At 42.1% G+C, this 23,912-nt stretch overlaps 1 protein-coding gene across 8 annotated transcripts in view; it reads right to left on the bottom strand.

Moving 5' to 3' along the window:
• Positions 1 to 23,912, bottom strand: part of ROBO2 (roundabout guidance receptor 2) — a 901,650-nt gene that overhangs the window by 102,765 nt on the left and 774,973 nt on the right. For all 8 annotated transcript variants that reach the window (XM_083171916.1, XM_083171914.1, XM_083171910.1 and 5 more), the window contains exons 6-8: positions 20,486 to 20,613; positions 9,301 to 9,425; positions 3,683 to 3,854 (exon numbers count right to left, since the gene is read on the bottom strand). In XM_083171916.1, coding sequence (XP_083028042.1) covers positions 3,683 to 3,854; positions 9,301 to 9,425; positions 20,486 to 20,613 — 425 coding nt within the window. The remainder of the gene's footprint in view (positions 1 to 3,682; positions 3,855 to 9,300; positions 9,426 to 20,485; positions 20,614 to 23,912) is intronic.

Raw genomic sequence — 23,912 nt, 5'->3', positions numbered from 1 at the left:
AACGTTTTTTTTACATAAGACCCTCTCAGTAAGTTTTATGAAACCATCAATCAGAAAACTGAAACACGCCATTAGGTTTATGGTAAAACTCTGCACATTTACATATTTCTGGGTAACACGTGTAATTTAGTCTAACGGCCTAAATGGCTTTTCCATAATACATTAAATGAGATGGATCAATAAGAGATTAAAAGTCTCTTTTCACCAGAACGAATTGTTGGCTTCAGAGTGGCTCTGTGTATGAGGCCGTTCTAGGTCTCCGTGACATTGAAGCCAAAGGTTAAATGAACACTTAGAGGTTGCAGTGAGGTGTGAACCTCCACATTGCCATCAAACCTGGGACCAGTCAGTCCTCATTTCAACAACATTCAATTGTTTTGCTGCACTGACACCTAAAATGTACTACTGACTTAAAATCTATTTTCTTCATCTAAGGTATAACACAATGCACTGAGTATCGCATTAGTGCTCACTGTCTCTGATAAATTCCATTTACTGTAAATCAATGGTGTGTTAAAACTAAGAATGCGATGCGCTCCCGATATAATTCAGAACGTACAAAGCACTGCCGCTACAATGCAATAACTACCAAAAGTATGAATTATGAAATGTTATATGAAGGCGAATGTTTGCTATTTGTTATACTGTATAAGATGCTGTATTATTCTGTTGTATTCCATTTTGTGACCGGAAACAATATTCAAAAAAATATCCAAGGAAATGCTGGTTATTAATTCTCTAGGAACCAGTGATGTCATTGGTTCCTAGTGGACCTATAGGCAGCACTCTCCGTGATGTCACTAGCGCCTGCAGTAGTAAAATTATCTAAAACATTCTCATTGCTATTTATAGTAAAATTGTTAACGTGTGTTCTCGGTGATGTCACAGGATACTCACAAAATGATAAGCTTGTTTAGATAGTGATGTCACATGGTATCAGAAAAATTATAAGCCTGCATTTTCAGTGATGTCACGGTATACTAATATAGTAAAAAGCTTTTGCGGTCAGTGATGTCACAGGATACTTGTAAATAGAAAACCTTGCATTGTCAGTGATGTAAGGGGATACTAGCGAATTGAAATTTACAATAATGACCCCGTCGACCTAAAGCTACGTCCACCTCTTTCATGCATCGACCGAAGGCCTGTCGACCGAATGCACGTCAAACATAGTTTGGTCGACCAAATGATCCACATCCTGGTGTGTTGCATAATCTTACTTAAGACCAAATACACAAGGGGGGATGCAGTCAAAATACCAACAAGGTCAAAATACTGACATTTAAAATCCCGACAAGGTCAAAATACCGACATTTAAAATCCCGACAAGGTCAAAATACCAACATATAGAATGTAGACATGTGAAATAGTCAACATGACTTTCGGTTGACAGGTCACGAGATCGACATGGGTATTTTCACTGTTTTTTGAACCGACATGTAACGACAGGCGGTATTTCATGCCCTACCATCCACTAGGGCGTGGTGGGAGAATAAAATAGTGTGCCGAGTGCTGCGAGGCACCATGCCCGAAGCATTGCGAGCTAAGCGAGCAATGCGAGGGGCTGCGGTTGACTTCCAACTGTGTCCATGTTGACATTCGGGTAAAAAAACATTGAAAAAACCCATGTAGACCTCGCGACCTGTCGACCGAAAGTCATGTTGACTTTTTCACCTGTCTAGATTCTATATGTCGGTATTTTGACCTTATCTGGATTTAAAATGTCGGTATTTTGACCTTGTCGGGATTTTAAATGTCAGTATTTTGACCATGTCGGGATTTTGACCTTCGGTAAATAGCTGTCGGTATTTTAACCGTCTGTATTTTGACCGTCGGGATTTCATACCGAATCCACAAGGGGACCTTTTCTGCAGCTTAAATAATAACCAGCTACAAAAATGTCACACACTAAGAAAAAAATTACAAAAATAAATAAATAATAAGCAAACAAAATGCATTATCTCCGAACTATGAATATTTATGCAAATATCACTGCAGGTAATTACAGTAAATGTAATATTTCTGCTTTCTGAGTAGTTTAAAAGTTAAAGGAAGCATGAAAAAAAGACATATAATTATTTCCCCCTGACATTTACAATGTAATATGAAAATCACACAGCTCTACAAACGGCCGTAACCTCTGCTGATTCCCAGTCATTTTTTTTTTGTACTGTAACAAATAGACTTGAGTCTCTTACTTCCAACACAGAGAATTTCTCATCACTGGTATCCTTGAACCCTGCCTGTTCTTCGCAGTAAATCTAGAGTGTACCAGCAGGTGCGACTATTAACAGCTCAATGGTCTGGGAGCCAATGTTTATTTCCTGTGTTTGTTCCAATCACAGCTCCCTGCCCCCCAGTCACCTCCGTGCCACCGTCAGATATTGAAAAATATTGTCTTGCCATTAATTGAGAAAACCTTTTAATGTGTACGGTAATTTCAATTGCACCAAATGCATCATTTTGTCAGATGGAAAATAAAGATCGAGGCTGAACTCAGAAGCAATTAGAGGATCAACTGGCAAACAAAAACAGTGTAATTCTCTTTCCGCAACTGCATGATACAGTCTTTGTGTGACCTAGTGACCTACATTGTGGAAATGTAGTCTAATTGTAAAACAATTGTACATGAAAAAAATAATAAACTAATGTAATACATGTTATTCTAACTGCAAAGACATGTTCCTTAAAATTAAATTCAAATTGGACATCATTATTACACTCATTTACCCAGGGACCAGTGGTGTATCAATAGGTCCGCAGACCACGCGGTGGCTTGGAGGCGCTAGGTAAGTTTTGTCGCTGCGGGGTCTGTGGAAGCTATTGCCGGGGGTTAATGGGGCCACCACCGCCGCCGGATCTGTTGCCCTCCTCCTCCACACCACTGCCACCCAGTCCACTGCTGCCCCCCGGGACCATCAGATCCTCATGTCTGCAGTCCCGGCGCTCCTCCTGTTAGAATGTCACTTGCAAAATGGCTGCCGCCTTAAAGCAAGGTAGATGGGGAGTAACAAATCATAGATAAAGAAACTGCAATTGGCTTAGCAGCAAATTCCTGAAATAAACCATGTTGCAGTGAAAGGGGTGCAAATGCATGTATTTATTTATTTCATTGCACGCAGTGATCAAATAATAGATAGCATTGTCCGTACACTGCCATTTTGAATTAAGCATTGACACGCCCCTCCCAACCAAGGGTGGTGCAGCCTCAGAACTGTCAAAGAAAAGGTACTGTGTTTGTTGTGTAGTAATATATAGCAACCCCACAGGCTACAAGTGGTACTACATTTGTTCAGGGCTTATACTTTTGAACGGATTAAAAAGTTTTTTATAAAGGGTGCACATATATTAAGCAACACCATAATATGTTCAACACTCAGGAATTTGTTGAACATCACAGGGCCTTTTGCAAGTATCTAATGACATAATAAATAATAAGCATCTTTTATATGAACTAGAATGGCAATGTTGGAACAGCACGTTGACATTAATTATAGAAACAAGACCCCAAATGTTAAGGGACACTACGCCGACACAGTTTAATCTGTTTTGTATATAATGTGCAGTCACCATAAAATTTCCAGCAGTGATGGCAAGGCTGGGCAAATGGCACTCAATAAGCATTTTTCCTTTCTTTCAGGTCACGGAGGCTCGCAGGCTGACAGAAACCATGTACACTCACCGTCAGTCACTTCCAGCTGGGCCTTTGCCAATATGCTCCCAGCTACCGTCAAAGCCTGGCAAATGTAGTAGCCGGCATCTGAACGCTGAATGTTGGCAATGGTTAAGTCTCCAGTTGGAGACACTGAATATCTACTGTTGGGTTGCTGGGGCTGATTTGGGAACAGCAGATTCTGTTGAAAATAATAAAGAGAAAAAAAAAAATAGAGAAATGGATATAAACATTATGAGACAATATACAGAAACTGCAGTATAAACAATATTAGCATGAAAGCAATCATGTGTGAGACATTTCTCAGCAACCGCAGCAATACAGTACAGTATAACGGCTTTCATACAATGAGACATATGTTTATTGGGATGGAAGTCATTTGTATAATTCTGGTTTCATTCCTAGAGAACAGTTTGCATCAAGAACATCTATCTATCTATCTATCTGTCTGTCTGTCTGTCTGTCTGTCTGTCTGTCTGTCTGTCTGTCTGTCTATCTATCTATCTATTTATATATCTATCAATCCAGTATCTATCTATCTATTTATATATCTACCTACCTACCTATTTATATATCTATCTACCTATGTATCTATCTATCTATCTATCTATCTATCTACCTACCTACCTACCTATCTATCTATCTATCTATCTATCTATCTATCTATCTATCTACCTATTTATATATCTATCTACCTATGTATCTATCTATCTATCTATCTATCTATATATCAATCCAGTATCTATGTATCTTTGTATCTATTTATATATCTACCTATTTATATATCTATCTACCTATCTATCAATCCAGTATCTATCTATCTATTTATATATATACCTACCTATTTATATATCTACCTACCTATTTATACATCTATCTATCTATCTACCTACCTATGTATATATCTATCTACCTATATCTATCTATCTATCTATCTATCTCCAATTTGTAGTTATTTACCTATTTATCTATCTATCTAGTATCTGTATATCTAGTAGTTAACTATCTATCTCTATTGATAGATTTTAGAAACTGTATACAATATCAATCTATCTATAGTACTATATATAGTATCTATAGTATCTATGTATTTATCTAGTTACTGTCTATATACAATATAGTTGTTGGTGTAATAATCAGGCTTTCGAATACATTTGTCCATATAGGGTCTGCCTGTCTGTCTAGCGATCTGATAATGTATGTCTATCTAATAATCTATACCTAATACCCCTTTCACACCGCAAAAATAACCCGGGTCAACCCGGGTCGGTGTGCAGTGTGAAAGGGCCATGTTGTATATCCCAAGTCCAGTAATATGGTAATCGGACCTGGAGTATAAGCAGTGTTATTCCCGAGTCGGACCCAGGATGCAGGGTAGTCTGAATAGGTAAACCGGGTCAAGTGATTCAGGTCCCACCTACGGAGGATGCAGCAGCGTCACCTCAGTGCTGCCTCCTCCCCTGCTCCCGCATGATGCGCCGCCACTCCGCTCCGCCTCCCCAATTGATGTGTCACAATCCCAGGTGTGACCTGAAATCTGTGATGTGAATGGGTATATGTAACTTGTATCTATCTTTTATCTATCAACTGCTGTATCTATACATTATCTATCAATCTATCTATCTATCTATCTATCTATCTATCCATTTATCTATCTATCTATCGTATCTATCTAGTAAGTGTATATCTATTATCTATCTATCTATCAAGTATCTGTCTATCTATCTAATATCTATCCATATTGATCGATTGTATCTATCTATAAACAATATCAATCTATCGATAGTATCTATGTATATATGTAGTTACTGTCTATATACAATATAGTGGTTGGCATAATAGTCAGGCTTCCGAATAGGTTTGTCCATATAGGGTCCATCTATATATAATCTTCTGTGTTTACAGTGTAGTAAATACATTTTTCCCCTATGGGATGCACTTAATTAAATTATCAAGCTTGTAATTAACTGAAGAAATGTTTCAACACGAAGGTAATAGCATCTAATTAATACAATTCTGCCTTTAAAATGCCCTACTTTAAAATAAGACCATGCAAGTGTATAAATTGGGTATTAACATTATTCAATTAAACTAGATGACTTAAATAAAGTGTTGTGTTAATTGTAGCCTCTCTCTGTATAATGAAGCAATGGATGTCCACTTTAAAAGATTCACGTGTTCCACTTCAGAACCACTTAACATAGACATTAGCATGTCACTAAATTAAAGCTGGCTCCGCATAGATTGTCATCCTAACAATACTTTTATTGTCCCTTTTTAATTTAACATCATGGGACCCTTTGAAAATATCATCACCCATTGCTCAGAACTATGGGGTAGGTGTATCAAAGCTTGGAGAGAGATAAAGTGGAGAGAGATTCGTGAGCAGCTTTTTATGTGACTACAATAAACCATAACCAGTGGCGTAACAATAGCCCCGCAGACCCCGCGCTGGCGGGGAGTTGCAGAGTAAATGTGGGGGCCGGAGTCTATGGGGGCTATTGTTGCGCTGACCTGCCTTACTGTGGCGGGGACTCACAGATCTACCTGTCTGCGGTCCCGGCGCTCCTCCAAATGAAAAGTCTCCCTCACAAAATGTCTGCCCCCTTACAGCAGACTATTTTTAAGGGTGCTAGAGGAGGCTTCAGCCTCCAAAACTGTCTGCTGTAAGGGGGCGGACATTTTGTGAGGGAGATTTTTAATTTGCAGGAGAGCGATAAACAAAAAGCCCTAACAGCTCCTAACTGCCTTTTACCAAACGCAGCCTGTAACGTGGCAGTCGGGAGCTGATTGGCTGTTGTTTTTTTAAATCACTTTCCACTCTATCACGTTTTGAAGCTTGATATATCTGACCCTAAGAAGTAAATTTACTCAAGTGTGAGTTTTTAGATGTGAAAGATGTTACCCGTAGCAACCAATAAGATTCGATCTAGTATCCCCTAAAAAGCACTAAATCAGTGATGGCTAACCTCGACACTCCAGCTGTTGTGGAACTACACATCCCAGCATGCCCTGCTACAGTTTTGCTATTTGGCCATGCCAAAACCGATGCAGGGCATGCTGGGATGTGTAGTTCAACAACAGCTAGAGTGTCAAGGTTAGCCATCGCTGCACTAAATGGATGATAAGTAGAATATGATTGCTTGCTATTTCTCAGCTATTTCGGCTATTAGCGGCTATTTTCCAACTGTATTGATCAACATGCTGGTTGAAGAAATGCATCGATTTCAGTAGGAAATCTTCAATATCTGTCGGATTGACTGATATTGGGGGAGGGGGGTGCTCTAACATCCGCACCCCAGCTCCGCCCCCTATCGCCGCACTTCACATTCATAATTATCGCACATGCACTAACATATGCGATAATTATGGCAAAGGACAGCTCTTGCGTTAAGAGCTGTCCTTTGCGATAGAGTCAGCGGGTCCCATGGGGATACGGCGGCTCTCCCCGCCCTCCCTTACCTGGCGCTGATGCTGCTGCGCCGGGCTCTCCTCCTCCCGGCACCCGGAAGAGGATCAGTGCAGGGAGGAGGTCACAGATCCGGGCAGCACAGCTCTGTGCTGCCCGGACACTGGTGAGAGGGGGGGGGGGGTGCGGGGCGGCAGGGGTCGGTGCAGGGCGGTGGTGGGTCGGTGCGGGGCGGCGGAGGGTTGCGGTAGAAGCCCATAGGCTTCTATGGGACATTGCCAGATTTTTGGCGCGATAACCCGGCGAGGGATGCTTACAGCATCCCAAAATGCGTTAAAAACCCGATAACGGGTTTTTACCGCATTTTTAGCTTAGAGAATTTACAATGATTTACTTTCATTGTAAATCTCTCCAAGATCTTCACATTATAAATATCCAATAAACAGCGGTGGCACCAAACACAGCATTATATAACCATATTCATGAATCTAACCATTACTTTAATTTCTCGAAAGTGATGGGACATCACCAGAGTTTTACCGGAGAGTTGCCTACCTAGGAGAGCATATAATTCAGAGCAGATAACCGTTTGGTTCTGTTCTACATTCTGCTCCAGTTTTTCCCTTTGTCTTAACCACCGCTGCGGTCCGTTATTTATTTCGACCCGACCCCAGAGCCATTACATTGCCTGCAGGAGTAGATTATTAATCTATGACAATCAACAATGTTTTATTGATTTTTCTAGACCTTGACAAAAGATCTGATTCCCCAAATGCTACTGGGAGGTTTTGTTTTGGAATGTGTTGTAAATCACGCCGCTTATATCAAGAACTATTACCCATGTTTTGTCGGCTTTGAATGGATAATTGTCTCTGTTCTACATTTGTGGTCTATCTAGCTATTAGGCCTTCGCTCACACAGCCTTCTTGCAGTATATGATTTTAGCACTCACAAGACCGGATACAGGATTTTACAATATAAATATAAAAATAATAAAAAAAAAAAGTGTTCACATGTGCATATTTCAAATATAGTTTACAGTGTGGATCAGTGGTTCACATCCTCTTTTCTCTCCGTACCCCTTGATTAGGCTTTTCATTTATGAGTACCCCCTCCTGTCAATTTGACATATCCACAGTACTTACAAGTGGGGTGTAAGTGGGTGGTTTGCGCATCCTTTTGCATGTCCTTATATTAAGGCGTAGCGGCGGAGTAGTGTGCGCTTAGGAATCGGTTCCCCCTGTGTCTGGCCGCAGGTTGTGCACTGTTTCTGGGGTTCCCGCTAACGCTTGTAGGATTAATGCTGCCACTTCCTCCATTGTAATAAGTGCGAGACAGGTGAATGATGATGTCTGAGGGCAGTGCGGGTAGCTGCCAGGGGATTTCTGGTTGGGCAAAAGCAGGAAGGGGCACTGAAGGCGGAACCAGACGAGACGCGGTTCATCTCCACAGCAACGGAGAGGCTTCTTCCTCTTCTTCCGTCATTACCAATATTACTTTCAAGTACCCCCAACCAGTCTGCAGTGTACACCCAGTGGTGAAGGTTGGGAACCACTGGTGTAGAACAACACTGAACATACAAGTAAACAGGGTTCAAATCCCAGTAACAGAAGCTGGTGATGAGTCAGCTGTGCGACAGATTGACACCATGACTCCCAACTTTCAAAGTAAGTAATGCTGCCTAGCTTTGAAAAGGGGTGGGGTCTCTGGTGGTGGAGGGGTAGGCCTTGGGTGGAGGGGATGTAATCCCCGCTGCACAACCCCCATCATCATCACTTTGGAGGCATTGTGTGCAGCTGTGAATGAGGCCCCATGGGTGCAGCTGTGACATATTGGCCATGTATTATTATATCAGATAATAATAAATCCACAATGGCATTATTTTTGTGTCACATAATATATTGGACTTCTGTGTACCCTGTTTTACTATTTGAATCCTCTGCACTACGCTAACCCCGTTATACTGAATAAATGTAATTGTAACTATTAATGAGATGTGTTAGAGCTTTGGTATGTGACATATTATATGGACGCTTAGTTTATTGCCGGCTGTGATTAATGTGGACCACCGATTTGCTGTGTGCCCTTGAACTGTACGTCTTAAATCTGATAGACCTGACTTGCACAATATACTGTCAGGCGTGTTAATGCAAATATAGAGCCTGTGGCAGTTTCCTCAAAGCAGGCATAATGTGCCACGTAAGTGCGGAATCCTTACCTGGCTCCCTTCCTTCTGCCAGAAGACAGCAGGCTGAGGGTTACCCTTCGTTTCACAGGGGAACGTCACAGTCCTTCCCTGAGCCACGATCTGATCTCGCGGTCTGACAACAAACTGAGGAGGTGCTGGAAATAATGGAAGAGGCCGAGTTAGGAAATTGCCTATTACAGAATCAGTAATATCCCAATAAAGACTGTAGATTGTAAATAAAACATACAAGTTATCAAACTATTATATATATATATATATATATTATTCCCAGAATGCAATTTGGGACCATCTGTGGCTGAATTGCGTTCATCTTTCTTTGTATCTTGTAAGACATTTTGGAGTAGATGCATGAAGCAGTGATAAGGGCGGAGAATTGGCCCATGGCAACACATCAGCACAGAAGTAACATCTATAATTTGCATAATATAAAATTATACACAGCAGCTGATTGGTTGCCATGGGCCACTTCTCCTCTGGCTCACTTCTCCTCCCTTATCACTGCTTCATACATCTACCCCTTTGTGAGAAACGTATCCAATTTTGTAGATATATGAAGTGAAGAAGTTGCTTTTAGCAACCAATCAGCGGCTAACTTTCATTTTTCGAGCAGAGCCTGTAAAACGGCAGATAGAAGCTGATGTTGTGTATGTTTTATTACTCAATGTTTTTACTTGTTCCAACTGTACAGTACTGGTAGGCTGCACTTTTTTTTTTTGCTGGGCCACAAAATGGCTGCCCCTGCTGCATTCGGCTGATGGGCGCATAATAAATAGACATATAAATGCAGCATGGAATAAATTGCATTTCATCTTTTCATATTATGGCTTTCTTGCTACATTCAGTTAGCACAGACTTCAATCAATGTCATGCATAAGCACTGTTATGCTAATATCAACATCTGAAGCTGAGTGGGCAGATACAGAGATCAGCGTGTTGTACATGAATACAGAAGCATAGGCCATGTGTGAGGTGGGTCGCAGGATGACTGGATGGGAGACCTCAAGGTTAATCACCTCATTTTTAGTGCTGTACAATAATTCCGGATAAAACAGGAGATAATGAATAGACGTTTGGAAGTATTACACTAATGAAACCAAATACAAATGCACTTTACAGGTTTTTTTTTCCCCTTATAAAGTAATTTATTACATACAGTAACATAGCAAGTTTGTAATATATAACAGTCAGACAAGATGGGGGAATTGGGCTTTATTCGCCATCATTATTGCACATTTCTTTGGTGATAACTGAAGTCTGTATCTTAAAAATCGGAAAGACAAAGGAGTGTGTCTGTGTGGTGCACCAGAGAGAGTTGGATATTAAAATATAACTTTTATTAATTTATTAGTAAAATATAGCGAAATATAAGACACAAACACATACGAACATAAACATGTAATAAAAAGGATATCACTACCCTCACAACGTGGACCCCCACATGCCCAATAATTGTATTAATTCACTTCCAATATTGATTTTTAGAAATGCTAAAGAGCTGTCTAGTTGAATATGTTTAATAACCAAATAGCGTTTAATAATCAGTGCGATGTTATCTAAGTTACCCTTAAGTTTAAGGTAACACACTGCGTTGATGTGAATCTCAACTGCAATTCCCCCACCCGGTGGAAATATAATCCACAAGGATGGGTTATGTGTTTTTGGTATTCCGTCAGGTATTCCGTCAAACATGATTGACGGGAGCCTCCCGCCCATTCTGGGAGGGTAGGAAAGCCTGGGCATAGGAATGATGCATGCTTTTGTCAGACTGAGAGAAAATGAAGAAACTGAACTCGGACAACTGAATTTGCTTCAAAGGGGGAAATGTAATAGGATGAGAGATTCAGGAAGTGAGAGATTTGGTAAAAATTCTTCCGTTTTTTTTTTAAAGCGGCAATCATTTACACTAAAAAAACAGTTCAATTTGAAGTCTAAATGATTGCCGCTTTTAAACAAAACTGGAGAATTCTTACTAAATCTCTCGTCCTATTAAATCTCACCCAAAGTTTCTATTTTGCTACTTGTGTAAAGAAAGAGAAAGCACATTTTCTGCAGACAAAAAGCTTTCAGGATAACAGCCAATAGTGTGGGCAGGTATTTGATGAGGCATTCGATGCATGTATATGTTTTGTCATGTCATGATAAATATTTTAAAAGAAGTAAATAATATATCACCATTATTAATGTATTAAACAGAGTACTACATGGTGCCACACACAAGGTTGTTTCATTTGGTGAGAATTCATCATTGTCAGCGCCATGAAGTGATGGATTGGCAACGTGACCTTATACAAAACAAATTAAAATACTGTCTGTCAACATCTTAAAGGGACATAATAATCAATAACAAAACATAGTAGAGTTATTAGGAGCTTTTAAAAAAGGCCTGGGTAGAATCTCTTAATCCATTCATCTTCTAGAGGATTAACATTTTACCAAAAACTACGTTCCCCTTAATATATATTGAAACCAATGTAAAATGTAGCAAGGGGACAAAGGAACAGCACTATACAGGATCAGCAGGAATATACCTAAACTGACAGTCTAGTCTAGTGAGAGGGAGATGTTTTAAACATGGGAAGAGATAAAGTGGAAAGTTCCAACCAATCAGCTTCTGTAATTGTTTTCAAATAAAGTCTGTAAAACGGCATACAGTTGCTGATTGGCTGGTACAGCACTTTTGCCGCCTGAGTTGGCAAATGAAAGGGAACCCTTCTTATTTCATATACCATCTACCATAAACATAAAAGTGAGGGACTTTTCCCACCTTTCCAGGGTGCCGGGAGAGCCACCCAATTTTTGGGAGCCTCCCGGCTGTTGCGGGAGGGTAGGCAAATATAGGTAAAGGACAAAATTAAAATGCTAACCCTATGGTCAAAAATAGGGGCAGATTTATCAAAGTTGGGAGAGAGACAAAGGGGCAGATGTACTAAGCTTGAAAAGTGATCAAATGTACATTGATAAAACACCAGCCAATTAGCTCCTAACTGCCATGTCACAGGCTAGATTTAAAAAACGAAAAGTAGGAGCTGATTGGTTGGTGGTTTATCACTCTCTGTTTTTATCCCTTTTCAAGGCTTAGTACATCTCGTCCAGGGCCAGATGTATCAAGCTTAAAAAAGTGATCAAATGGAGATGTGATAAACAGCCAGCCAATCAGCTCCGACATGCCATGTCACAGACTGGGTTTGAAAAATGACAGGTAGGAGCTGATTGGCTGGCTGTTTATCACTCTCCATTTTATCACTTTTGAAGCTTGATACATCTGGCCCCCAGTCTGGTGAAAAATAAAGTATAAACCAATTAGCTGCTAACTTTCATTTTTAAAGAAACAGTCTTTAAAATTATGGAAACTGACTGGCTGGTACTTTATCATTCTCCATTTTATCACTTCCCAAAATTTGATAAATCTACCCTATAATATGCAAGCCAATCGATGTTAGTTACAGTAGCTGTCTGTAAGTTCTGTTTACACATGAGGCTTTGACAGGATCCTAAATAAATAAGGAAGTCTTATGTTCCGAGCCTGCCAACCAATTAGACCTGACCAGGCTTCGATTTATCACAGCAACTTTCCCTTCCAAGAAAATGGTTTACCTGATAAAATATTTAATTCATGATGAAACATACGTGCCTGGGGCTGAAAGTGCTTAAAACAAATACATTTTCCAAAGCCTTTTTCCAGTCATATTTTATTCAGAAAGGCAAAAAATATTCTGCCGTTAACCTCTGGACAGGATGGTTAATTGCAAAATCATTTCGGTTTAGACACTTATGACAATGTTTTCTTAGTCTCTATCCATATGGGAACAATTTTCCCCTTTAGCACAGTTCATTATACAGTAAAATAGTTTTATAAACTTCAATTTTTCTAGAAGCAGAGTACACAGTGTAATAGATACAAAAATTACAGACTACTATTGCGCTAAGAGCGGCAACACAAAAACTTATCTAGAGGAGGTCGCCAAACCTCCCAAGTAGCACAGAAAAAAAGGGGGGGAAGATAGTCTCTTAGTTGCGCTCTTACCAATCGAAAATAAACGATGCGGTCCTTTTTCGATGCTTTATTTTCTTTTTAAGAAGTCTCAGAGTTGACATATAAAAAAGAGTACACAGTGTGCTCAGGGTGAAGTGCCTGTGTGCCGAGTTCTGTCATTTCCAGAGTAAACTATTTCCACTTGATCTATCGAGCTATGGGGTTCTGACATCAGGTATCTACTATAGTAATCTATTTTCCCTGATATTACGGGGGAAATTTACTAAAGGAAATGTGTAAAAAATAGGTGTAAAAATAGGTGTATTTGTATCCAGAAATACACTTATTTTTGACATTGACTATCCCGAAAATACGGCAATTCGTATTGATAGCACATCAATACGAATTGCCCTATTTTCGGGATAGTAAATGTCAAAAATAAGTGTATTTCTGGATACAAATACACCTATTTTTACACCTATTTTTTACACATTTCCTTTAGTAAATTTCCCCCTACATTGCTCAGCACAAGGCTGCAAAGTGGCAAGTTGCTTTTGGTGATTTAGGACAAGTTTTGTGATCTATATAAAGTTTGTGAAGGTATGCTGGTCATAAGCAGTGGCGTTGAGAGGAAGGGGGGGGGGGGCGGGTACTTTTTACAGCTGTCCCGGGCCTCGGGTTCTGGAGGGCCAACCACCTACCCCCCGGCACCCGCAAACCACTTCCCCCTCCCCGCACTGGCGGCCCCCCAGCCAGGCATGCACAGTGCACAGAGGGTCTCGGCGCTCTGTAGGCTGCACTGTGCAGTGTGCGCTCAGGACCTGACCGATGGGAGAGGCTGAAGTAGCCAGAGGGCGATGCCGTGTCATGGTAAGTAATGGTAATGGGTAGAGGGAGGCTGGGTGCTGGCAGGCGTGGGCGGGCGCAGTCGGGGGGTGGCGTTGGGGGGGGGGGGTGTAGTGCTGTGCCGCTGGGGACCCGGACTGTAGGTCAGTCCCGGGCCCCAACAGTTCTAGTGGCGGCCCTGCCTGGGCCCGAGTCTGCCAGAGGGGCCCTGGGTCCCACTCCCCCCTCCCCAGTTGCAGGGAGCCATGCAGTGGGGAGAGAGATGACAAGCTGCAGCACAGCCTCTCTCCCCAGATCAGCACATGCTACTCAGTGCTGTGTGCTGAGCTGGGGCTCAGCACACAGCACTGTTGCATCAGTTGCATCGGCAGCCTTTCCTTTCCCTTTGTCTCGTTAATTTTTTCATGAGGGCGTGGCCACATGTTCCCAAAGGCCCGGCCCCTCTCTGGTGAGGACGCCCACTCCATTATACGAGGCCCATACACACTAGACGACTTTGAGTTGAAAGTTGCTCAAAACAGCAAGTTTGAGCGGTTTTCAGCTCAAAGCCACCCAGTACGTATGGCCTGGCGATGAGCAGTGAGCGCTGCTGCGTGCTCCCACATCATCGCCGGAAAAGCCGTTCATCGGCTGGTTATACCAGCAGATGAGCGGGTATGCAAAGCCGTCTTCCCCCCTCCGTCGGCGCTGGACAGGGGGAAAGCCAGCGATCGCTGTCCATGCATGCTGGGCATAGTCGCCTGGTGTGTATGGACCTTTAGGCCATGTGGGGAGTGGTTAGCTTTAGGCAGTAGGGGGTGACTTAAGGTTAGGCATTTACATAGATGAGGTTAGGGTTAGGCTGTGGGGGGAGGGTGGGATAGGCTGTGTGGAAGGAGGGTTAGGGGAAGATAAGTAAACTTACTAGACCTCTTTCGGGATTCCCTCTATCGGGATGCCGGCGTCGGTATTCTGACCGCCAGTATCCCCACTGCCGGTCATGCTTAGGTTTCCATTAGATCAGTAGAAGATATGTAGGGGATATGTTAATAATTATTCTATTGTAGCCAATTGTAGGATGTTGTAACATGAATAATTTTCCATTTTTCTTCAAGAACATTTTTGCTTTTGCTTCAAAATTGCCCCAAAATATCTGTTCAGTTGCCAGTTATTATTTTTATTTTACTTTAAGAAAAGCATTGGGTACTTGTTTAGTTTCACGGCGGCAGCATGGCCGCCGTGAACTATCGGGTACTGCACTCTCCAAACTATCTAAAATAAACGAAATTAACTGTATGCCAACGTAGATAGTTCATACCCCTACTATCCACGTTGGCATAGAGTTGATTTTAGATAGTGTGGCGAGCGCAGCGAGCCTCTGAGCCTGCAGCGTGGGAGAGCGTAGCGAGCCCCGCAAGGGGACTCAGACACACGGCCACTGCCGCTGTGAAACGAAACAAGTACCAAGCATTGTACATAAAGACCGACAGACTCAGACCCTATTATGTTTCATCGAAGATCACTAAGAATATTCTAAGCAACGCAATAAAAAGCTTCACACACATGTACAGTAAGCAGCACATGGATTACAGCAATTCCAATGTGGCCTTTGTTGTGGGCCCTGGAGGCTGGGGCAGGTGTGATGGAGCAATCAGTCACAAGTTACGCTAGATGCATTTGCAAAGAAAAGGTGTGTGTTATACTGTATGGGGAACAATCACCTTACCTTCCCCCTGGATCCGCCTCTGCCCTAATCATCACACTTGGACCCTTCCTCCTGGGATGTAGGCCTACCATGACAGCATGTATGCATATAAGGTGGGACACCAATTACCCGCGATTCACTTATGGTACCGCCTAAATGTTTGCAGCCCCATAGGATTGTGGGCAAAGATGTGCGAATCCAGCACTTGAAGGGGCCATATCGGTCTGACGTTTTAGTATAAACCAAAAATAAATAAATGAAAGCGACATTCACGGAATCAACAGACAATACAGAGCATCCCATTAAAGTTTTAACAAGCGCTAAAATGATTCATTCTCAATCAGGTTCTCTTACATAAAGTCTGTATGTGAAGGATGGAGCAGTGCAAAACGCCATGCTAACATAATATAAGGATGGGTACTTACCCACAGGGCGAACTGAAGACATTACAATGGTGGTGAGAGAACATAAAAAGGAAATGAAAAAAAAAAAGTCTGTCAGAACGTGTGACATGCAATACTATACGCGGGTCTAATACTGAACATTAAATATCATCAATGCAATGTATGAATTAATCAAGACATACAATACCATTGAGGCTCGAACACCATCCTAACAGGTCAAAGTAAATTAAAAGTCAGTCTCAAATCATCAGTCACTGAATGTGAGGAATAAGTAATGGATCTGATTTTTCATTAAAATAAGTCTTTGGGGTACAAGCCTAATGTATCCATATCTGAAGATACAGTTTTATAACTAAAGCAGGGCTGGCCAAACCGGTCTTCGAGAACTAGCACCAGTCCAGTCATTACAAACTGTTACATTTTCAAATGTTCTGCATTCATTCCTAACGGGCACATTCTACAGATTCACAGGTGGCCTGGAAAACATGGACTGTTGGTAGATCTTGAGGACCAGTTGGCCACCCCATGATCAGAGAGGACCACCAGAGGCCCCTCCCTCAATGGGCAGAATGGAATATTGGAGTCGATGAAGATGGCAGAGGAGTGCAGAACCTAGAACCATAGATGTTACCCCTTACACTCCAATAGTTACGGAGAAGGAAAGGTCTATCAAACCATCTAAGGAGAGGTAGAGGTGTTGCCCATATCTACCAATTAGAACACGGCTATTGTGACAAGGAATCACATACACTAGATAAAATGAAGTCTATTTTGTAACACTCAAATAGCTTACCAGGTAATCAGCATGAGCAAGGAAGGTTACAGCATTGCAGCATACAGGCGTCACAGCATAGTACAAACTCTTCAGAAAACTCCAGTGGTCCCTACCATAGCCCACAGCCCGGACTACCACTTATGCAGCTATTCCACCATCAAGAACAATGACCTCCTGCCCTGGAAACACTTTTATTCGGAAGCCACAGGTGCTGCTTAATCAGCCCAACCCTGATCACATCAGTTTTCTTGCTGCTGCTCTAAAACCTGGACTGGATCTTCCACATTACATTCATGTGTAAAGACGCTGTCCCTGCCACACTGACCTGTGTGTCATAACTTCAATCTCAAGGGGATAAATGTTTCATATTGCAGAATTAAGAATAGAAAAGTGGTAGTGTTGCAGAAAATTTTGTTGTTGTGATGCAACAAATGTTGGGCCCAATTTTATCTTTTTATTGTTTTAGCATTTTCAATTAGAATTTGTCATTCTCATTCTGTAAAGTGTTGGTAGAATCATACAGCATAAAGCAAAAACATTGCAGAGATTTCCCCAAGGGATAAAGTTATGTAAGTGCTCAGGGTACTTGTTTCCTAGCACAGCGCCAGCGATTTTAATTGTATCCATCGGGTCCAAAAAAATTGCGTCAAGCGCATCACATGCAACCAAATCGCAGCGAGCCACCGAGCCCGAAGTGTGGCGAGCGCAGCAAGCTCCGTGAGGGGACGCGCATTACTTCACAGGTATTACGCGTCCCCTCGCGGGGCTCGCTGCACTCGCCTTGCTTCGGGCTCGGTGGCATACACACGTAGAGATCTGTGCTAAGCAATTTTGCTGGTGTCAAGATCTCCCATGGAGAGCACATACACATGCAGAGATTTGTGCTAAGCAATTTTGCTAAGCAATTTTGCTTAAGCAAAAAAAGGCCAGGTAGTGGTTCAGAATGAGAGATTGCGATCAGTATCTCTCTTTCTGTAGACTAGAGAGATTTGCAGTCATTTGCTAAGCAATCTGACTAGATTGTGGCTGCATGCACTGACTTAAGGGGTGTACACACGGAGAAAATTTGTACTATTTTCTAAGCAATCTGACTAGATTGCTTAGAAAGTAAGCACAGATCTCTCCGTGTGTATGCTTCGAGAGATTAAATATCTCTTGCTAACTAAGTCAGTGCATGCAGTCAAAATCTAGTCAGATTGCTCAGCAAATGACTGCAAATCTCTCTGTGTGTACAGAATGAGAGATGCTGATCGCAATCTCTCATTCTGAACCACTACCCGGCCTTTTTTTACTTAAGTAAAATTGCTTAGCACAGATCTCTACGTGTGTATGCCTCTTTAGTTAGCAAGAGATATTTAATCTCTCGGAGCATACACACGGAGAGATCTGTGCTTACTTTCTAAGCAATCTGACTAAATTGCTTAGAAAATAGCACAAATTTGCTCCGTGTGTACACCCCAATACTGATTGCAATCTCTCATTCTGAACCACTACCCGGCCTTTTTCTAAAGCAAAATTGCTTAGCAAAATTGCTTAGCAGAAATCTCTGCGTGTGTATGTGCTCTCCATGGGAGATCTTGACACCAGCAAAATTGCTTAGCAAAATTGCTTAGCACAGATCTCTACGTGTGTATGCCCCTTTAGTGTGCAACATCCCCTCCCTCTCGGCCCACTGGGATGGTCAAATATGAAGTCGGTAAAAAAAAAAAATAATCATGGAAAATGTATGTCGACCGTTTTCCATGGCGAAGATTTTTTTATATAGACAAAACAACTGTCGATTGAATGATCGCCTCCTGACTGTCTACACTCTCTGGGAACCAGTCCTGTTGATTTGTCTTTGTTAAGCCGAGCATGGTATATACAGTGACTGTATTACAGACACCTTTTCGGTATGTGAAGAGTGTGACATGACAGACGTTATCAGTGACAACATCACTAGGGAAACTAGCGGCAATGCATAAGCTCAGCCACATACACACATACTGTATGATAAAACACAATCCACCTGTCTCCTCGCTCTCCTGATTTATTAATACCTGGGGTAAGCAACCCCCAACACATCTGGCAGACTTGGTATGCTGAACTCGTATTAAGTGGCACGCCAAAAGATTTACCAGCTGAGACCAACATGTAGGTTCCAGATCCGAATATAGGCCTTAATATTATATTATTAAAAGAACAATGAGTTTATTTATTTGGTTATTACAGATAGCAAACAGTACCAATACGCCTCAACCGATTGATCTACTTAGAAGACGGGTCAGTTTATATTATTTCATTTTGTAAAATAGATTCAAAACTTCTGCAGATTATAGATTTTCTGTAACAGAAAATGTAGCACAAAACTCAAGGGTTTACTATAAATTTCCCCTCTGTTGCCTGGTCCAGGCATACAAGTACAGGCCAGTAAGAACATAGGTAGGGTCACGCTTGTGGTAGAATCACATTATTAGTTATATCAAACGTACATTCAAAATTGATCTAAGTATCATTATTATTCGGTATACGGTCCCTGGTTCGACAATGTCTAGGTTGACCATTATTGGTCAAGAATGACTAAGTCGGTACCCGGAAATTGTCGACATACGATAGGTCGGCATTAATATATGTCTACATATGTCAGCATGGATACTGTATAAGTGTGCCGCATCCCCTCGCTGTGCTCACTGTGTGTGTAGGGCCCATAGCAATAGTGATGCGGGCCCCAATGGTCACTCTCACTGGCCTAGATGATTCAAGCATGCTTGAAATATCTAGTCATCGCCCATGCTCTCTCTGTTAAGCACACGGGCAGTGACAGATCGCTCAGCACACATCGCTGGTGCACCACTATGTGCGGAGCGGTCTGAGCGATGGTCGATCCCTCAGCACAGAGCTCCCACCCCCTGGGTGTAGGACCCATTACCGGAATGGCAGAAAACAGCTCCAAGCTTGTAACGAGGGTGTCATTCTGATCCCGTTACAGCTTATTAAGTCAAACAGAATCAGGGCCCTAGGCCAGGTCCAGGCATATAGCTGATGGGGGAGGGCTGGGGTAGATGTATGTTGAGAGGGCTTTGCTTGCAAAGTGCAGAGTTTTGTGAGGTAATGCAAATTTAATAAAGTTCACGTTTACAAAATAGAGGTGTTTACCATAGCAACAAATCAAACCTTTTTAGGTACCATTTTCTAGAATGTTCCAGATAAATGAAAGTCAGAATCTAATTGGTTACTATGGGCAACACTCCTGGTTTGTAAATCGTCACTTAGTACATTTACCCCTAGCTGCTTTGTATTGTATGGTCAGTGTGCGCTAGAAGTGAGGGCTAGGATTCTAGTTTTCATTGACAAACAAATCTTCCTCTCAAATTTTATTTTCAAATTTGGCCAAATGAAACAAGGCACAAGGCAAAATTCCACTTAATTTGTCAATTCGCCCCGTGTCTGTGTCCTTCCTTAAAACAGACCAGAACAACTTGAGATATAAAAGATTTCAGTTGACCAATGGGCAATCCTTATAATGTACCTACCTCTCACTGTCAGCGTAGCTGCAGCTTCCACTTTACCGACCCGATTCTCAGAAATGCAAGCGTACATGCCTTCGTCGGTACTGGCCGCCTTCTTAATCCTCAAGGTGTAATCATCCTTGATGTCGTACCTAAATATCAAGACAAAAAAATATATGAATAGAAATCAGAATGTAGCATGCATCCAAAGACCAGGAAGCCTGTACCTGCAGTACTGTATATAGATTTATCACACACGGATCTGTTAGCACCACTTGTTTTAGACTTTAATAATTCCACACAAACATAAATCTTTATGACATTTTTATTGCTCCATGCATTAGTTAAAAACTTTGAGGCAATAAAATTAGTCCTGCATGTGCTTTCAGTATTAGCCTATTATTAATAATATCACTTTGTTCCGTGCGGTATGGCAACATGACAAATTAATATGATCAGTTTTCAATATGTGACACACAGTGTGCCGGCGCTGACACCGCCAGTGTAACATTGTTATGCGTTCCTGCCTTTCCAATCTATTTAATCATCACTGTGCTCTGATAAAAACCTTTTAGCGAAAAAGATCACATTAGTTTTACTTCGCTTGATGGAGCTTCGGGTGGGGGGGGGATCAACATATTTCATATGATCTCAAAGCAGGCTTAGTCAACTTGTGAAAGTCCAGTTGTATTGGAACTACAAGTCCCAGAATGCAACCAGGATTACCTATCTCTCTATGTGGGGGAGGGGGATGTTTGGACAGAGATAAAATGAGAGAATAACTACCAACCTACCAACAGTTATTTTCAAAAAATGCCATGTAAATGGCAGTTAGTAGGTGATTAGTTTGCGTTTCCGATGGTGAGGGGGTCTGCGCATCCCCTGGGAACGTACGAGTGGCACTGCCTGCTCGGGGCAGGTGGTTGAGGTCACATGATGTGGTCGCAGGTGGTTGAGGTCACATGACCTCAGTTCCCGTCCCATATTGAAAGGGGCAGACTAGATGGGCCAAGTGGTTCTTATCTGCCGTCAAATTCTATGTTTCTATATTCTGCGATCTGTGGTGGAAATACAGTAAAAGTCAGTTTAGGCTGACTTTCATTTCTGAAGGTGAGAGAAATCATTCAATGTTACTTTACCATGCCTCCCAACATAACTCTCTCCAGGAGGGACACAATGCTTTTCCTCTTAAATCATGATTGCCATCACCTGTGTTATAACCAGTGGCAGCTCCTGCTATAGGGCTGCAGGACTGCAGCCCCTCCAGTTAAAATCACAACACAAGAGACACAGACAGACAGCACCAGTGCTCCGGTGCTCCCCCCCGCGGCCCTCCCCTACCTCCGGTGCTCTGGTGCTGGCTGTCTGTGTCTCTGACACGCTGGTAACCTCCTCTCACCAGGCTCCATGAAGCAGCAGGTCAGACACAGCAACAGCCCAACCCTGTGGGGAGGAGGTCAGCATGTAGTAGATTCCTATTGAAGCTTCTACTGCTCATCATACACAGACCTGGAAACTCCTCCCCCTATTGGGCTGCCAGTACATGGAGCGATGACAGCAATAGCTTCCAACAGGAAACCATTCTGTGCAAATTGCCAGAGCTACAGTTCTTATACGGGCTGCTGTCTGTGCAGCCCAGAAGCAATTCTCTGCAGTGAGCATGGCCAGACTGTGTGTATTTTGCTCTGTACCTGTGTTTGTGTGCATATGAGTACATCATTTACAGTATGTAGAGTAAATGCATACAAACACTGGTACAGCGCAAATCAAACTAATAACCTGCAAATAATTAATGACTGTTTGCAACGAGCAGCACCCAGGAAATTGCAGCCCCCCTTAAGTCTAAAGGCAGGAGCCACCACTGGTTATAACACCTTTCTTATTAGTTAACCTGTTCAAATAGGTGATGGCAATCATAAATTAAGAGGGAAGTCCAGGAACAGAGTATAGTGTCCACCATGGAGCGGGTCATGTTGGGAGGTATGACTTTACTACTAATCCGAGCCATGCTTGCAGCCATGTGTGATATAGTGGGACCAGAATGATTTTGCAGTGTAAATGATTGCCGCTTTAAGAAATCTGGAGATTTCTTACTAAAGCTCTCACTCTCTGGTTCTCTCGCCCTATTACATTTCACACTAGATGTATAGACACAGATGGAAACACTAAAGAAAATAAATAAATAAAAACTCAAGGGATTGAATTTATCAACTGGTCCTAGAGATGGCGAATCAATGCAGAGATCTCAATAAGAGCATCTGCTCCGGGAAGACTAGTAGAGAAAGGCCAGGTGGAGGACGAGGAGAACTCACAAAAGGGCTTTAATGCTGAATTCTTCCATTGGAATTCCACTTAGGAAAACAAGAGGAATGGCCGCCAAATATAAAACATGGCATCTAATAATAAAAGGCTAAACAAACAGCTATCCCTATCTGGAGATCAAGTCCGCCGAGGGAAGATATAAATGAGTTCCATAATAACCCCATTAAATATTAAATTTTTCTGTGCTGCATCATATTTATAGAAAGGGATATCTATTCAAAGTCATACTAAGAATATAGGCACAGAGGGGGAAATGATGAACTAACATATACGAAATGACATTTTTATTTGTTTCCTTATGTCCGATGGGTATTTTATCTGTGGCACATTATTAAATAGAGTGATACGAGTTCCCATTGTATACAGTGCCAGATTCATTTTCACATGGTCCAACCACAGGGAGTACGACAAGCCAGAGAGTAATGGGGGGATGGTCTACATAGGGGGCGTGGTCTGTATCATTGAGGATTACGAGCTGTAAGAAAGTGGGGCAAAGGTGTGCCTGATTGCTGGGTGCTCCTGTCTAAAATTGCAGGGTATTTATCTTAGTCCTAAACTCAGGTTGTTTTGGCCTGGGGCAACCCGTACAACTGTGCCATGAAAAATAACATGTAAACTAGCAACATGCATGCTACATATATGTACAGATGCAAAATACATAACACAGGGTTGCCGACTTGCAAAAAATCCTCTCCGGAATCTTTCATTACGAGTTTGGGGGGCGGGGCTTAACGATGACGTCATTAAGCTCCGTCCCCATTACGACAAATAGCCGAAATAACTGATCTCCATGGAGGGGGCGAGGCTAAAATGACACGATTGTGCCATTTTAGCTCCGCCCCCTCCTCTGAGACCCGCAGATTGCGGCATTTAAATGCCGCGATTGGGGGGGGGCTCAGCGGGGGTATCCCTGATTCTGGGAGGGTTGCCCACCCTTCCGGGGGGCCGGGAGGGGGACCTGATTTTTGGGAGACTCCCGCAAATTCCGGGAGGGTCGGCAACCATGACATAACATATTAATGTACAATCCATGTATGCAAAACACAGTAATTAATACCATGTATAGTGTACCACATATATATAACACACATGGAAATATATAATATATATATATGTGTGTGTGTGTGTG

This window comes from Crinia signifera, chromosome 2 (assembly GCF_055691185.1).
Source record: "Crinia signifera chromosome 2, ASM5569118v1, whole genome shotgun sequence".
NCBI lineage: Eukaryota > Metazoa > Chordata > Amphibia > Anura > Myobatrachidae > Crinia > Crinia signifera.
Note: the sequence above shows the minus strand (reverse complement) of the source record. Positions and strands in the feature narration are given on the sequence as shown.